Source organism: Schistocerca gregaria, chromosome 4 (genome assembly GCF_023897955.1).
Source record: "Schistocerca gregaria isolate iqSchGreg1 chromosome 4, iqSchGreg1.2, whole genome shotgun sequence".
NCBI lineage: Eukaryota > Metazoa > Arthropoda > Insecta > Orthoptera > Acrididae > Schistocerca > Schistocerca gregaria.
Window position 1 is genome coordinate 466,585,516 of NC_064923.1, and position 17,128 is coordinate 466,602,643.

The 17,128-nt window shown below is 45.6% G+C and overlaps 1 protein-coding gene across 4 annotated transcripts in view; it reads left to right on the top strand.

The window, feature by feature from the left end:
* The window catches only part of LOC126268077 (protein spire), a 731,327-nt gene that overhangs the window by 219,475 nt on the left and 494,724 nt on the right, over positions 1-17,128 (top strand). For all 4 annotated transcript variants that reach the window (XM_049973536.1, XM_049973539.1, XM_049973537.1 and 1 more), the window contains exon 3: positions 7,850-7,961. In XM_049973536.1, coding sequence (XP_049829493.1) covers positions 7,850-7,961 — 112 coding nt within the window. The remainder of the gene's footprint in view (positions 1-7,849; positions 7,962-17,128) is intronic.

A 17,128-nucleotide genomic window follows, 5' to 3' on the forward strand; every position in this document is an offset into this window, starting at 1 on the left:
TTTCTTTGTCTAGCTGCTTCATCGTCGATGAGCTGTTCAGTTGCACCCGTCGTTCCAATTAATGAGAGCGAAATTCGACGACTAGTACTACAGTTGCATTGCGTCCAGATCTCTGCCTTACGGGGCAAAGCACTGATGCGCAGAGGGATTCGCTCTAGTGGCCTTATGGCCCAGTAGGCATGCGACCCCTTTGCCTGGTCGTGACCATGTGGAGTTGCGACCCGGCGGCTAGCGGTGCATCAGCTCGCCGCCTATTACGCCCCGCTCTGGTGGGCAGCACCAAACACGGAGCCGGCGGTAACGGTCTGGTCTCGAGAGCCGCCGCCTCCTCAAAGCCAGCCGCCGGCTCTGCTGAATGGGCGGCCTCGCTAGCGGGGCACTTGCCACTCCACCTGCCACAGGCCTCCAAGCGTCTGAATGGACCACTTCACGTACATCTGTCCTCTTCACAGTTACGCGGTTTCTTCCTATCGCACGTCCAGTGACCCAGCTGTCCACAGCCTCGTTCGTCTCTCGATGTCCTAACATTCGTTTTCACCAAAGAACCTGAATTCTTCATACTGGCAAGCAAGTAACAGATTGTCTATAAAAAGGCGTGACTTACCACTGGCATTATTCAATAACATTGGATAACTTTGTTGAAAAAAAAAAAGGCAATAGAGAGAGAATTTCTGTACACGGCCGACAAGAGAGAGTGATGCACCCAGAATGGGAGGAGGAAACGAAACGAAATGAAACTTCGCGGGTTGAAGGGGTACTTGACGTTATTTCAGTCATAGCAAAGTCGATTCAAACTTTTGAAGAACTTAGCAATACGAATCCACTTGCATCCCTTCTGACCTAGATGCATGCCCTGATACGATGGGGAAGGATGTCAGAAAGGCTTCGCATCCTATCGTGAGGCAACTGTCTGTCACTTCTGTAACCTGCTTCTTGGTGTCTTAGATACTGCCACTGATACAGACTTCCGAGCTGGTCTCATACGTGTTCTATGGAGGACAGATCTGGGCTCTTGCTGGCCACAAGTATCTCCAAACGTCACGTAGACAGTTCATAGAGACAAGTGACATGTGTTGGCGAGTGCTAACCTATTGAAACACGGCACCACAATACTGTCTCATGAGAAGTGACACATAAGGACGCAGGATGTTCATGATGTACCGTTGTGCGGTAGGAGTTCCCTCAATTACTTCCAGCCGTGATGTACAGTCACACGCGATGACTCCTCACACCACGACACCAGGACCCGTTTATGTTGCGGTGCTAACGACAGTCTGTGCGTGGGACGGTAATTACCTAGTGCAGCTGTTGCTAGTATCCGACCAATGGTGCGGGATGAAACACGGGTTGCAGAGTGTCCATTACTTGCTCTGCAATGGCAGCCGCAGGTCTGAAGCGGTTAGCATGTACTTCGTGCACAGGATGGTGATCGTCCCTTATGGTGGACGAAAGTGGTGGACCAGCACCTTGAAGACGAGTGCGCCTGCTCTCACCGTCCCATTCAGTCCATATGGGGATACTCTCACATCCAAAAGCCACATAAATCTGGATATTGTGACCAGTGTCAAACTTTGTTAGGTGCCGATAACGCTGTCCCACAGAATACGCGGGATCTGTGTCAAGGCTCAACGCCTGACACCGTAAACGTCCCTTATGAACCTTACCAGGCCTGGTAACAACACTAAACACGAACAACTGTAATGCACTCTGGCGCCCGTTCTACCTGTCACAGAGCTTCAAATCCAATCGTTGCAATGCCAGCCTATGGTGTGTACGTGTAGTGTACGTTTACGAAGTTACATAAACACCCGACCACGTGTTCTGAGTGCTTCGGGTTTTTTGTCGGGCATTGTGTGTAGTTGTACTAGTGTCATCAGTAATAAGCCAAACATCAATCGAAATTGTGTATGTTTTCAAAAACCGAACTTAGTATAGTATTTCGCATGAGAACTACGCAAGAAAGCCATCATACTCGACCAGGTGTTTTCAGACATGCGTTTCTATTAGAGTCAAAGATACTAGCCGTGTAACTAAAATCCGATTGCTGAAATTACCACATTTTACCTGTGGTTAAGGACATTCGTTTCCTTTCTTCACGATGAATGGAGAACAATCTTGAGCGACTTTACCTTGACACGCAGCCACTTTTCTATTCCTCTGCAAAGATTATCTGTAGATTTCATGAAGCAGCACTCAAAGTCCATATGGTATTCTATGAAGAATGAGACGCCTACTTCTTTGTGAATAGGAAAATTATTACGCTAATATTGCATACGTCACATCAGAAACAGTTACCGCTTCGTGGGAAGTATTCTATTACCTCCAATGTATTCATAAAATATGGTCGATTTACGAACGATTAAATTCAATAGCTCTGACCCAAATGAGGAAAACGTACGAGACCACCACTGAATTTAACTGTCGCTACAGCACACTCGGGTAGGAAAAAAAAAAACCTTACATGGGTTCAGTAGGCTTTCGAAGGATTTTACTCCTACAAAACGGAACACCTTAGAATAAAAAAAACTGATGCAGTAGTTGTTGAGTATATCCGGCTATGGGTTTGCGCAGTACTCATTACAGTGCATACCAAATCATACTGTCGTAGGCCTCTCCCAAGCATTGATACAGTGTTACACTTAAAGCCTAATAATGTTTCATAATGGACTGCCGCAACAATACCATCAACAATAGATATTGGACATCAGCTCCTGGATACATGCGTCCTCCAGACTTTTCCATAAATTACAGTCTTTAAAATCCTGCAATATTATTCTTCGTGTAGGCTGAATATTTTTCTAACGAGCGAATATATTTCCGGGGTCTTCTGAGCGGCTCGCTCGTTCATCATTTACGTATAGGCTTTATTTCCATTTATGCTTAAAAAAAACGTTTTTATTCAAAACCCATTCCGACCGTCTTAAAACAGCATTTGGCCGCGGACTGTGAACATCTTTAACATTAGATCTTTTTCATTTGAAGATCTGTGCCTTTCGCAAACAGCTTTATAATTAATTTTCCATCCAGATGCGACAACTGGGCTCGCCAGTATCCTGAAAATAAGAAAAAGGAAGATGAACTTCGTCGTCTCGTACCGTAGGGTATACTGCTAGTGGTCTTCCCAGCACGATATTACGGCATCGTAATCGCAGTGGTTAACACTCGGGAAACACCTGAAGAAGACGCCGGGTTACGACTTCGGAATGCCGGACCACCGGCAGTACACCCAATTCTCGGAATGACAACCAAATTAAAAGGTGAACTTCATTCATCGCCTGACTACATCTAGAAACTGATAATTCTCCATGTGCTGAAAATTATATCAAAACAAAATGACGAGACTGTGGGTGCATAAAATGTGCTGTTGTAAAATGACAGGATACAAAAATCGTAACTTGGATGCAAAAGGAAAATGGACCCATGTTCACTGTTAGGTATGGCCCATGTCAGAGGCTCACGGGGGGACAATATAAAACCACAACTTGAAGTACATGGTTTGATCACAGTACACACACATCAAACTAGGGAGAATACACTCATTCTTAATGCCAAAAATCGTTAGGTTCGCTCAGTGCTACATGTAAGTAGAGAATGTATGCACACTATTTTGCTTAGGTGCTTAAACTGCTTTGGTGTGCCGAGTGAAATGGCGTCGGATAGGAATACACACAACGCGTTTCCGTTTTTTCGAGAGTATCATGTTTTTTTTCTCTACCGTCTTCTTTTACGCCGTGCAATGTGGCTTAGTTGTTAACACGCTTAGCGTTTTTCCTGCACCGTCCACGTACTGCCGAGATACCACCGAAGCCACGCCTGCGACGGCTGATTAGCCAGTGAACGAGGAAATTCTCGCGGCTGCTAGCCTTCGCAGAAGCCGTAGGCGGGCAGAGACTGCATCATGTGTGTGTGGCGGGCTTCGCCGGCGCCGCTGTGCGTCTGGGTGTCAATCAGCGCATTCTCGTTTTAAATCCTCAGCCGCACGTCTTTGCGTGCCGTTACAATGTTGATGAGGCCGTTACTGTGACTGACGTCGTCATTGTCTGCTGGCTCACGTGGGCATCCGAAGATTTATGGCCTTCCAGCTCCTCTCCACGCGCATTGTTTCTAGACGACGACAGTCAGTGCAAGTTAGTGAGGCGCACATGCACACGGCGTTCTCCTGCACAACGCTTTCACAAATTTCTACCGACATATTAATTAGTTTCGAAATTGTATCCAGTGTTCTACGGCATTAACAGGCTAGACAGCTTCTAACAGCAGATCACCCTTAGTGAGGACTTGCCCTCTTTCGGTACATTTCAGTATATCTTCTGCCATCTGGACGGAAATTTTCACTCTGCAGCGGAGCGTGCGTTGATATGAAACTTGATGGAAGAATAAAACTGTGTGCCGGACCGAGAGTCGAACTCGGGACCTTTGCCCTTCTAAGGCAAGTGCTCCCGACTGAGCTACCGAAGCACGACACACTATCCGTCCTCACACCTTTACTTCCGCCAGTACCTCATCTCCTACCTTCCAGATATCCCGCGAAATTTGCAAGACCAGCACTTCTGGAAGAAATATTATTTCGTAGACTTGGGTTAGCCACAACCTGGGAAATGTTTGCAGAATTGAATATGCTTTCTTCTAGGAGTGCTTGTCTTGAAAGTTCCGCAGGAGAAGTTATGTGAAGTTTGGGAAGTGGGATGTGAGGTACTGTCGGAATCAAAGCTGTGGGGACGGGTCGTGAGTCTTACTCGGATAGTTCAGTCGATAGAGCACTTGCCCGCGAAAGGCAATGATCCTGAGTTCGAGTCTCGGTCGGGCACACAGTTCTACTCTAGCAGCAAGTTTCACTTCCGCCTTCTGTTTTTCTTCAAAGAAGCGTGTGGTATTCCCTCCTTCAGCGAACATTTGACATTTTAAACTCGCTTTTAAAGACCCTAGTAGGAAGTCAGTTCCCTACAAACGGAAGCGCATATTCCTGTGTCTTCCTGTAACAGGACCAGTGGACATTGAGTATCGGCTCTCCACTACTGAAGTTTTTTTAGTTAAATATTTATAAAGGAAATTCTGGAAAGAAACAACAGATTTGCTCAATGTTATCTCATCTGTAATTGATAGAGAAAGGCGATCTCAGTAACACAGGACTTCATGTACCTGTTGAATTCGCTCTGAAACCCCCATCCATGCTTTGTCATTTAGACGAAATATAAAGTCGTAGTACACAAAACGATTTTGACACTCCACTGCTAGTTTCCATACTTACGCCTCACCTTTTCCAAGAGGGAGGAATAACGTCTTTCAGAACACTTGTTCCAATATTTCAGAGGTCCAACAAAATAGAAAATAAATTTATAGTTAGTACGAAATCGCCATTAATAGAGCAACATTTAAAAACATATTCCGTCGAGATACACGGAGGAATCAATTCTCTCTAGAAGGTACACAGTAGATACAATAACGTGCTGCTGACGACTTATTTGAAGACACACAATTTGGGTAAGATGACGGTTACGATGGCAAGATAGAAAAATAAGGTACCTGTAATTAGATTCGCCTGCCTTGTGCCGTCTTGACCCAACGTTTCTGTTGAACTGTTCGCACCGAATGCGGAGTCGTGGACCACCAGATAATAATTCCTAGTCCTAAATGGCTAATTCAATTGCTATCGGAGTATTAAAAAGCAAAATTAGTTGTAACGCAGTGGGAAAAGGCACTTGTCTCCTTAGTGGTACTGAAGGAAGATTGATAGATAGATAGAGGGAGAGGGAGAGGGAGGGAGAGGGAGAGGGAGGGACGGAGAGGGAGAGATCTACACATTTTGTTTCAATTAGCTATGTGATGACTGAGCTTCGTGACGGTCATTTACGGGAAAACAATCTTATTTTCATAACTTATCGCAAATTATTACAGCTATTACCGGTATCGACGTTTAGGGTAGTCATTAGTTGCATGATGATGATGATGATGATACCGCGTACGATTCAAACAAGACCACGCTCTTTGAAAATACACTTTTGAATCATAGAACCAATCATGAAACTAAAATAGGAAACTGGTGGAAGTTGAAGCAGAACGGTCCATTGACGCTCGCAGTCTTGCCAGGGAAGTCATTCACTTATTCATACAGCACAAAAATTCTAAATAAAATAGAACTTCCATCGTAGAACTGCTTCTGATGGTAACCCTCGGTGGCATGACAAACTGCCTATTGGCTTCTGTCTCGGGTTCTTCGGCCGAAGTTCATCTAATGATTTTACTGACGTTTCGCCAGCACAAGTGGCTGGCATTGTCAAAACTTATCATTAGATGAACGTCGGCCTAAGAACCGAAGACAGGAGCCAATAGGCGATTTATCAACAACTGGCCACGAAAGTCTTAACAACCTCGATAGTATAATGTATGCCTTCCGAAATCGATATTGGCATCTGAAATACACATTTAAAAAGTAGTAAAAATGCAATCTATAACCCATGGGTTGGTTTAAACAAAGCAGTGCGGTACTATAGCCGAGTAGCTGTAAGAATATACATGACACTTGCAGTGCGCTATGCGCAGGGGCTTCACGCGCCTGCTGCAACCAGATTCTATAAACGTCTCTATTGCAACGCCTCATTGTTACCGGAGCTCCATACACGGCTATTGTTTCCGCCTGCAGCCGTTAGCGCTTCGTAGTTGAATGCTGGCAACAGCGCTACCAGCTATATGGGATCAACTTGTACCGACGTTATTAGAGGCATGCCCTCCTCCCATCTTCCAAATTACTTAACCAGCCATTTATTGGGGATCGTACTGTTTAGCGTGGACAACAAACCACGGTGCAGCTTGACACTGTAACGTTAACAGGTGGCTGCTGAGGTGAAAGAAGAGGTAACAAACAGATAAAAAACATTGGAACGACTAGGTTCGGAGCTTCTCAAACTTTTCCTACATGGCCATCGAACAGCATCTGGCACGTTTCCCCCACAGACCTACTAGACACATTAGCACTGGAGAGCACCATTAACAGTTACGTTACTCCTGTAAGTCAGAATTTATGTTTGGATATTAAAGTGAAGAAAGATAAAAGGGACTATGTGGGATGCGAAAGAGGGCAGCTTCAGCCTTGCTGGCGAAGTTTATGGGTCTCATAGTTTTCTTCTGTCTTCTGTAGTTAGAGAGAACTTCGATGCAAAATTCCAGTGACAAAGGAGAAATCACTTTCAGCGATACAGATAGCTGTACCGCAGGTGTAACCACAACGGAGGGGCATCCGTTGAGAGGCCAGACAAACGTGTGGTTCCTGAAGAGCCTTTTCAGTAGTTGCAGGGGCAACAGTCTGGATGATTGACTGATCTGGCCTTGTAACAATAACCAAAACGGCCTTGCTGTGCTGGTACTACGAACGACTGAAAGCAAGGGGAAAACTACAGCCGTAATTTCTCCCGAGGACATGCAGCTTTACTGTATCGTTAAATGATGATGGCGTCCGCTTGGGTAAAATATTCTGGAGGTAAAATAGTCCCCCATTCGTATCTCCGGGCGGGGACTACTCAGGAGGACGTTGTTATCAGGAGAAAGGAGGAGTTTGTAGCACAACTTGACTAGAAGAAGAGATCGGTTGGTAGGACACGTTCTGAGGCATCACGTCGTCACCAATTTAGTATTGGAGGGATGCGCTGAGGGTAAAAATCGCAGAGGGACACAAAGAGATGAATACACTAAACAGATTCAGAAGGATGTAGGTTGCAGTAGGTACTGGGAGACGAAGAACTTTGGTTTGATGCAGCTCTCCATGCTACTCTATACTGTGCAGTCTCTGGACTGAAGACCACAACAACAACACTAATGTACTCGGTGCACTAAGAGTTTCTTCGGTGTGTTGCAGGTGGTGTTCCACCTGGGCCTCATCATCTACCGGGCGCTGGACTTCGGCCTCAACGAGCGCGAGGAGCGGCACCTCAGCCCCGACTTGGAGGCCCTCATCGACATGATGACAGGTAGGGCGCCGCCAGCATGTCGCGTCTCTGCGAACGCCTGAGCAATGCGCACCTGCCGACTAACACCTCCCAGGATATGTTCCCTAAACGCACTGTTGGACGGTAGCTGTAGAGCGTCTCGAAGAATTTACTACAAGCTGCAATGAAAGTGTTTGAAGTACCCGGTTTTTTAGTCAGGGGGATAAAGTACAGGGAGCGGAAGTTTATCTACAACGTTTGCGGAAACCAGGTTGCAGATCTAACTGTCGAAGAACGAGAAAAGAAGGCAAGGCTACAGCCTACCCCTCAAGTCATTCGAGCTGCATAAAGAGCAACCAATAAAGAGAATTATTTAAATAAAAGCATCTTAATACGACACGTTTTTTTCCTCCTAGCCCCACATAGATTCCTAATTGATGCAGATACTACTCCTGGAAATGTACGCTTCGGGATTTTTAATAGCTGTGACAATATTTGTAAAATGTAGAACGACAAAATTTCTAGTTAGTGTGACGAATGGCAGCTAATCCTAAATGTGTAAAAATGTAAATTTATGTAGATGAGTAAGGAAGAAGAAACCGGTAATGCTCGGATACAGTATTACTACTGTCCAGCTTGACACAGTCAGTTCGTTATATATGCGGGCGTAATGCTGCAAAGCGATATGAGATAGAGCGAGCATGTGAGGACTGTGGTAGGGAAAGCAAATGGTCGACTTCGGTCTGTTGGGAGAATTTTAGGAAACAGTGGTTCACCTGTGTAGGGGACAGGGTATAGAACGCTAGTGCGACCTATTCGTGAGAAATTCCAGTGTGTTTGGGATCTGTACCAGGTCGGATTGAAGGAAGACATCGGAGCAATTCAGAGGAGGCCTGCTAGATTCGTTACCGGTAAGTTCGAACAAAACTCAAGTGTTTCGCAGGTGCTTCGGGAACACAAATGGGAATCCCTGGATGGATGGATGGATGGCGGCGGTCATTACGGGAAACACTATTAAGAAAATTTAGAGAACCGGCATTTGAAGCTGACTGCCGAATGATTCTACTACCGCCGACATACATCGCGCGTAAGGACCACGAAGATAAAATACGAGAAATAAGGGCACATGCAGAGGCGTTGTTTCCCTCGCTTTGTTTGCGAGTGGAACAGGAAAGGAAATGAGTAGTTCTGGCACATGGTACCCTCCGCCACACACCTTAGGTGGCTTGCGGAGTATCGATGTAGATGTAAAAAAACGTGGTGGGACTGCAAATACACGAAAGTAACTGACAATTCGATTGCACTGCAAATGATACAAACTGTTGTACGATTTTTCACGACGACAGCTACTGTCTTCACTCTTTGCATCTCTTTACATATATTGCATGCGCCCTTCGGTTTTAGTTTTAATTTTTACACTACTGCCATAGCTACTAAAAATTCACAAACGCATACTTTCATAACTGTCTGTATGAGGTTACGAATCTGCATGAGGCTAGGAGAAATTTTTTTAATTTTTGGGAGTTTTAAAAACATGTTATATGAAAAACTTTTCATTTAAATAATTATTTCCTGCTTTTTAAACTTGGGCGTGTGAAATTTTCCAATCAACTTCAAATATCTATAATGCTACTAAGGTTAAGTATCGCTTCGCCTGAATCAACTAGTATACAGAATGTTGGGGGTATAAGTGCAGGTTTCTTATTGGTAAGTGTGCTGAACAACATTATATCAGTTTGTACCTCGTTTGCAGACGAGTAACTACAGATGTTAGGAGTAGGATGTTTTTAGATGGATTAGTACCTCCAAGTACAGGTGGCAAGGGCCAGCCATTAAAACTAATTTTTCTCCTGGACAGCAGATCAGGTGTTGAAATGAGGACGCGAAACGGTCAGTGTACACTAACAGGCAAAGCCGGGAAGAAACAACAAACACGCTGAAGTGGGTACATAGTAAGGTAACAATGATCACAGTATCTGTACCATGTATTGCTACTTCCTACGTATATCTCGCGAAAAGACCGTGAAGATAAAAATTAAAGATCATCGAACTCACACGGAAACTTACTAGTAATCATACTTAGCGCGAAACATTTGCGACTGGAAAAGGGGAAAATGTCACTGGTACACAAAGTACCCTCCGCCACACATCAGACAAGAAAGCGAATTAACATTGCAATGTTATCCAGTTCTGAGCTATTTTCGACATTAAAAAAATAAAAAAATGGGTCATCTGTCTCTGAGCACTATGGGACTTAACATCTGAGGTCATCAGTCCCCTAGAACTTAGAACTACTTAAACCTAATTAACCTAAGGACTTCACACACCTCCATGCCCGAGGCAGGATTCGAACCTGCGACCGTAGCGGTCGTGCGGTTCCAGACTGAATCACCTAGAACCGCTCGGCCACTCCGACCGGCGGACATTTAAAGCCCGTGGCTTATGGAGAAGTTATTTTAAAATCAGTTGCGATGTTTGTACTGAATATACAAACAGACAAGAAATCGACCTAATAAAAATGCTTTAAAATAAAGAAATTTCGAACATTAATTACAGAGAGATGAAATCAGTACTTTGAGGTTTGCTGTTGATATTGTACTTCGTTCAGAGACGACAGAGTACGTCGAAGACCATGTGAAGGGAATGGCTACCGTCTTGAGAAGAGGTTGTTAGATGAAACTTCCTGGCAGCTTAAAACTTTGCGTTTCGCGGGTAAGTGCTCTACTGCCGGAAGTAAAGCTGTGAGGACGGATCGTTAGTCGTGCTTGGGTAGCTCAGATGGTAGAGCACTTGCCCACGAAAGCAAAGGTCCCGAATTCGAGTCTCGGTCCGGCACACAGTTTTAATCTGCCAGGAAGTTTCATATCAGCGCACACTCCGCTGCAGAGTGAAAATCTCATTCAGGTTGTTAGATGAAAATCACAACAATATTAAGAGGAGAATAATGGTCTGTAGTCGAATTAGGCGATTCTGAGGGACCTGGATTTGGAAATAAGACACACAAAATAATAGACCGGTGTTATTTGGGCAGGAAAATAACTGACGATGGCAAGAGGATATTAAATGCAGACTGGCAATATCATTTCTTAAAAAGAAAAAAATGTTACTCTAGAATATAAATTAAAGTATTACGTGGTCTTTTCTGAAGGCATTTGCCTTCAATGAAAGTGGAACATGAATGCTGAACAGTTCAGATAAGAGAATTGAAGGGGTAAGAAATTTCTTGCACAGCTTGAGTGATCAAGGGGTTCGTTGAGAGGAAACACCCTGAGGAGGAGGAAGAGGAGTAGTCGTTCGTTGTTCAACGTCCCGTCGACAACGATGTCATGAAAGACGAAGCTCAAGTTCGGAAAGAAATCGGCTGTGCCCTGTCAAAGGAACCATCCCGACATTTGCCAGAAGCGATTCAGGGAAATCACGGAAAACCTAAATCGGGATGGCGGGACGCGGGTTTGAACCGTCGTCCTCCCCAATATGAGTCCAGTGTGCTAATCACTGTGCCACCTCGGCTCGGCAAACACCCTGAGGCATCTACATCAACGTTCTGTAACTACGCTGCATACACCTGCTTATTTTTTTACGCTCGCTAATGCAGCGATAATTCGTATCTTCTGATGGAGACTAAGGTGCCTGAAACCGGAAAAGAAATAAAATTTCTTTCTTGCAACTGTTTGCTAATTTTTTCAACGTTTACTGAAGATGGATAAAGTACAAAAAATCAGAAATATTCCCTTCTAATTCTACCGAGCAAGCTGGCGCAGTTGCGGCGACACTGTACTCTCGATTCGAGAGGACTGCGCATCAAATCTCTGTTAGACCATCCAGATTTACGTTTTCCCTAAATCGCTTAAGGCAAACGCAGATACGGTTCTTTCGAATGTGACTCCAGTAATATCCCCCGCCAGTCTTCCTCAATTCTGCCGTGTGATCGGTATCTCCTAATCTCATCTTTCTTCCTTTGGCGCCTAGTACGGCCTCGTCCTTTAGTTTCTATCTCCTTATTTTCTTCAACAGTTTCCTCAGCGGCTGTATTTTACAAAGGCGTATCGTCGCCTCGACGTCGACCAGCGGGCGTCCGTTTCTCCAGCAGCTCCCGCAAGGCAATAGCCGAGAATTATTGATCACGGGCGTGCGCAGTGCGTCCGCTTCTGAGAAAAGCTGGGGAGTGCAGAACGGATCGCATACCCGGAAAGCGGTGCGATACGACGCCGCCAGCGACATGTAAATGGCGGAGAGAGCGGCCGTAAACTGGGTCCCCGAGGCTTGCGTCGTCGATGGAAGTGCTTTCCGGACCCACTCGCCAGCGGCCTCCGACGCACATCGTATACTCTCCGTCGCCAGAGAACCGCACACCTCTTATACGAGCTCAGTAAAGTGCCCCGTTGAGCTCCAAAAGGCAGAGATTAGCCACGTCCTAACGTTCGTCTCGAAATAGGTCGACGATCAGAGGCGTACGAAGTCACTAATTAAAATTGCTTGACAAGGCATGTAAAATATTAGAACGGATTACAATGAGGTGATAGCAGTATAGGGACAGCGATATGCATATGTGCAGATGGCGGTAGTATCGCGTACGCAAGTTATAAAAGGACTATGCACTGAGGGAGCTGTATCATTTGTACTCAGGTGAATCCCGTGAAAATGTTTCCGTCGTGATTATGGACGCATGACGGGAATTAACTGACTTTGAACGCGAAATGGTAGTTGGAGCTAGACGCATGGGACATACCACTTCGGAAATCGTTAGGAAATTCAGTATTCCGAGATCCACAGTGTCAAGAGTGTGCTGAAAATACGAAATTTCAGCCATCACCTCTCAGCACGGGCAAAACTGGCCGACGGCCTTCAATTAACGACAGAGAGCGGTGGCGTTTACGTAGAGTTTGTGCTAACTGCGTGAAAAAACTGCAGAAATCAATATGGGAGGTACAACGAACGTATCCGTTAGGACAGTGCGGTGAAATTTAGCATTAATGGACAATGGTTGCAGACGATGGATGCGAGTGCGACATCGCCTGCAGCGCGTCTCCTGGACTATTGACCATATCGATTGGACACTATACGACTTGGAAAATGTGGCCTGCGCAGACGAGTCCCGATTTCAGTTGGTAAGAGCTCATGGTAGGTTTCGTGTTTGGAGCAAATCCCACAAACCATGGAACCAATTTGTCAACAAGGCACTGTGCAAGCTGGTGGTGGTTCCATGGTGGTGTGGGATGTTTTTACGTGGAATTGACTGGGTCCTCTGGTCCAAATGAACCCATCGTTGACTGGAAATGTTTATGTTCGGCTACTTGGAGAACATATGCAGCCATTCATGGACTTAATGTTACCATACGACGATTTCATGTCACTGACACGCGGGCAGAAGGCGATCCGAGACGGTAATAGGAGGTATCGCATGATTCTTATCACCTCAGCGTAGAACTGGTTACAGCTGCTTCACTTCAGAACTTCGCTCTTTTACAGAGAGAAATGGTCATAAACGCTGATGAACCAAAACATTACGATCACCACCTTATTGGGGTATTAGTCCATCTTTCGATGGTAGTATAGCAGGGTTTCTGCATGACATGGATCCGACAAGGCCTTCTAGCTTTCTGGAGGTGTGTGCCACCAGACGCCTTCGGAGATCATTGCGCAGTTTACGTAGATTACGGACCGGTGAATTGCGGGCGCAGAACTGGAACCCGCCAGCGTCCTCTGGGCGAATTTAGGGGCAAAGACTTCAATATGAGTTCATTATCGTGTTTCTCAAAATGCTGCAAAGCTGTACTGGCCTCCTGACATCCATGATTACCATGCAGGAAGATTCTATCGCCGTCGAAAAGACATGAAGCATGAAGGGAAGCAGATTGTCCGGAATAATGTTCACATACTCTTAGCTGTCTTGGTGTGTTGGATTAGTACCACAGGTCGCATGGAAGCCCAGCACTGTGTAGTACTGCATCCACCTGTTTGCGCCCATGGCACGGCGCATTGTTCGAGCAGATGTTTGCCTGGATAACGACGAAACAGACATCGACCTACTGTAACAAGATGGTCACTCATTCGGCAGAAGTTTCCATTGACCCACGGTCCAGTCTCGATAATGTTACACCCACTGCCGTCGTAAAAAATGTTCACATATGTGTGAAATCTTATGGGACTTAACTGCTAAGGTCATCAGTCCCTAAGCTTACACACTACTTAACCTAAATTATCCTAAGGACAACACCACACACCCATGCCCGAGGGAGGACTCGAACCTCAGCCGGGACCAGTCGCACAGTCCATGACTGCAGCGCCTAAGACCGCTGGGCTAATCACGCGCGGCCTGCATCGTAACTGATGTCTGTGGGTCAGTGTGGGTTCGCATAGGTATTGTCGATTACGAAGCATCATATTGAGCAATGTGTGGTAATCCGTGTGCTACAAAGCACTTGTGCCTGTAACAGCCTTGTGCTGTGTTGTCAGATCTTTTACGGATGGCCGCCTATATGTTGCTTTACAGAGAAGACAAGGATCTTCAAAGTCTGTGTTGAGCGGTGGACGTCGAATACCTCGTAGCTTAATCGTGGTTTCACTGTCGATCAACCACTTCCCATAGATGCTCATGACTGCAACCTCGCTAACAGCCGACCAGCTTCGTTCCCACACGCGGGTTCATGGTAAATCTGCCTTTGGTCAAATCCGCCTACGTCAGCGAATTTCCCTATTTGCGTCCCGTATCTTCGTTAGAATAATACCGCATTCATCTTTGCTCAGCTTATGCAGCTTCCTTATCGCGTCATGTGCCTGAAACGCCTCCAGGTGATATTCCGTCTCGCCGTGGGCAGTGGTCATAATGTTTCAGGTAATGAGTATACATTATACTAATTTCCTTTTACGGGAAAGTTACGATCTCGACGGAAGGAAATGCGACGTTGAATTGAGCATTGGCTGCAGAGCAAGTTACTGCGAAGGCGGGCAGCTGCAATGGAGAAGTGATTTTCGAATAATTATGATATGATAGATCAAAAATGAAATTTTCAAATTACAGCGGAGTGTGCGCTGATATCAAACTTCCTGGCAAATTAAAACTGTGTGCCGGACCGAGGCTCGAACTCGGGACCGCTACCTTTCGTGGGCAAGTGTTCTACCGACTTTTTTTTTTTTTATTCCACGAAAACAATAAATAAGGTGACAGATAACTGCAGTCATAAATTACAGCATTCACAGAATGAGGAATGGTATTCAGTCTTTAGCAGTAGCACACATTTAGCATCTTCACTGTGACGTTCAACTAGTGGCAGTTCAGCATGCACATTTTCTTTTTCTGCAGTCTGAGGTTCCTCATCATTATTTCCCAGACTCAAATTAATCATTCAGTAAAATCTTGATGTGTGTTCCTTCCAGGGTAAATTACGTGGACAGAGCTACCCACGCACGACTCGCGATTCGTGACTCGTTCTCACAACTTTCCTTTCGCCAGTACCTCATCTCCCTCTTCCAGGAGAGAGCTTCTGTGAAGTTCGGAAGGTAATTAGACAATGCGTATTGCTAGCCAGGAAACTGTCTGGCTGAGCCGTCACATGATCAGAGAGACCGCTGTTGCAGACGTAACGCACACAAGCGTTGATGGTTGGTTGTTACAGTCTGGGGGGGTTACTTGTGTCTTGTTGGGTACATAGCTACAGTGCACTTTCGGATTACATAGCTACAGTGCACGTTTCGAAGGAGGAGTGATTCCACCAGTTACGCTTCACACCCTGTGTGGATATATTCCGACAATTTTTAATGATATAGAATAAAGTGGAAGTTGTCTCGCACGGGGCGACAGTATTTTTAGTCCAGCTGATCTGCTCCATACGAAGTTACACCAAAACATTTCACTGTTTTCTGATAGAGTTGAAGTTGACGTTCTGGTGCAAACCACAAAAGCGTGAGAAAGCTGCGAGTTGCCACGAGTCTGATACTGTTAGACAGTCGGGCAGAATGCTGAATTCTGCCTCGTGAAAGCCGGCACGGCTGGGGCGGGTCGGGCTGTCGTGCGTGGGAGTGGCCAGTGCGCTGTACCGGGCGTATAAGGGAAGCGTGACGTCACGGCCGGGCAGCCGCTTTCTAACCAACACCTGCTCTGCATCTCCACCCAAATCTGCGTCCACATGTACGAGGGTCAGTCAAAAAGTAATGCCTCCTATTTTTTTTTCTACGTTTAATTGTCAGGAAATTTAAATGCAATTACATAGGTTGAAAACCACAACATTGAGGATCATTTTGTCATTTTTCAATGTAATCTCCGCCCATCTCTACAGTTTTGGTCCATCTTTGAACAAGGGCATGTATCCCAGCACGGTAAAAATCACAGCTCTGCTTCCTAAGCCATTGACGCACGGATGTTTTGACGGCCTCCTCATCTTCAAAATGAATCCCACGATGAGCTTCTTTTAGTGGCCCGAACAGATGGAAGTCTGATGGTGCCAGGTCAGGGCTGTATGGGGGATGAGGCAAAACTTCCCATCCAATTTTGACAATCTCGTCAGAGGTGTGACGACTGGTGTGTGGTCTTGCATTGTCATGCAAAAGAAGAACATCTGCCATTGATTTTGTTGGGCGAACTCGCTGAAGACATGCTTTAAGTTTTTTGAGGGTTGTGACGTATTGAACAGAATTTATTGTGCATCCCTGCTCCAAAAAATCAACCAGAATCACACCCTCTGTATCCTAGAAAACTGTTGCCATAACTTTCCCTGCCGATCGCACAGTTTTGAATTATTTCTTCCTCGGCGAGCTTGTGTGACGCCACTCCATTGACTGCCTCTTTGATTCGGGTTCAAAAAAATGCGCCCATGTTTCGTCCCCAGTCACAATTTTTTTTCAGAAACTCATCTCCCTCCAAACGGAAGCGCTGCAAGTGTTGGGAGGCTATTGTTTTCCTTGCCTCTTTATTCTGATCGGTTAACATTCTTGGAACCCACCGTGCACAAACTTTTGAGTACCCCAATTGTTTAATAATCGTGATCACACTGCCTTTACTAAGAGAAATAATGCGACACACTTCATCTGCAGTCACCCGACGGTCACCACGAATGATGTCATCAACTTGCTGAATGTTGTGTGGAGTCACTGCACTCACCGGCCTGCCGCTCCGCTTTTCGTCAGTCAACGGTGTTTGCCCTTCAGCTTCCTTACAACGACGAACCCATCGTCTAACAGTGCTGACATCCACTGTCACAACACCATACACC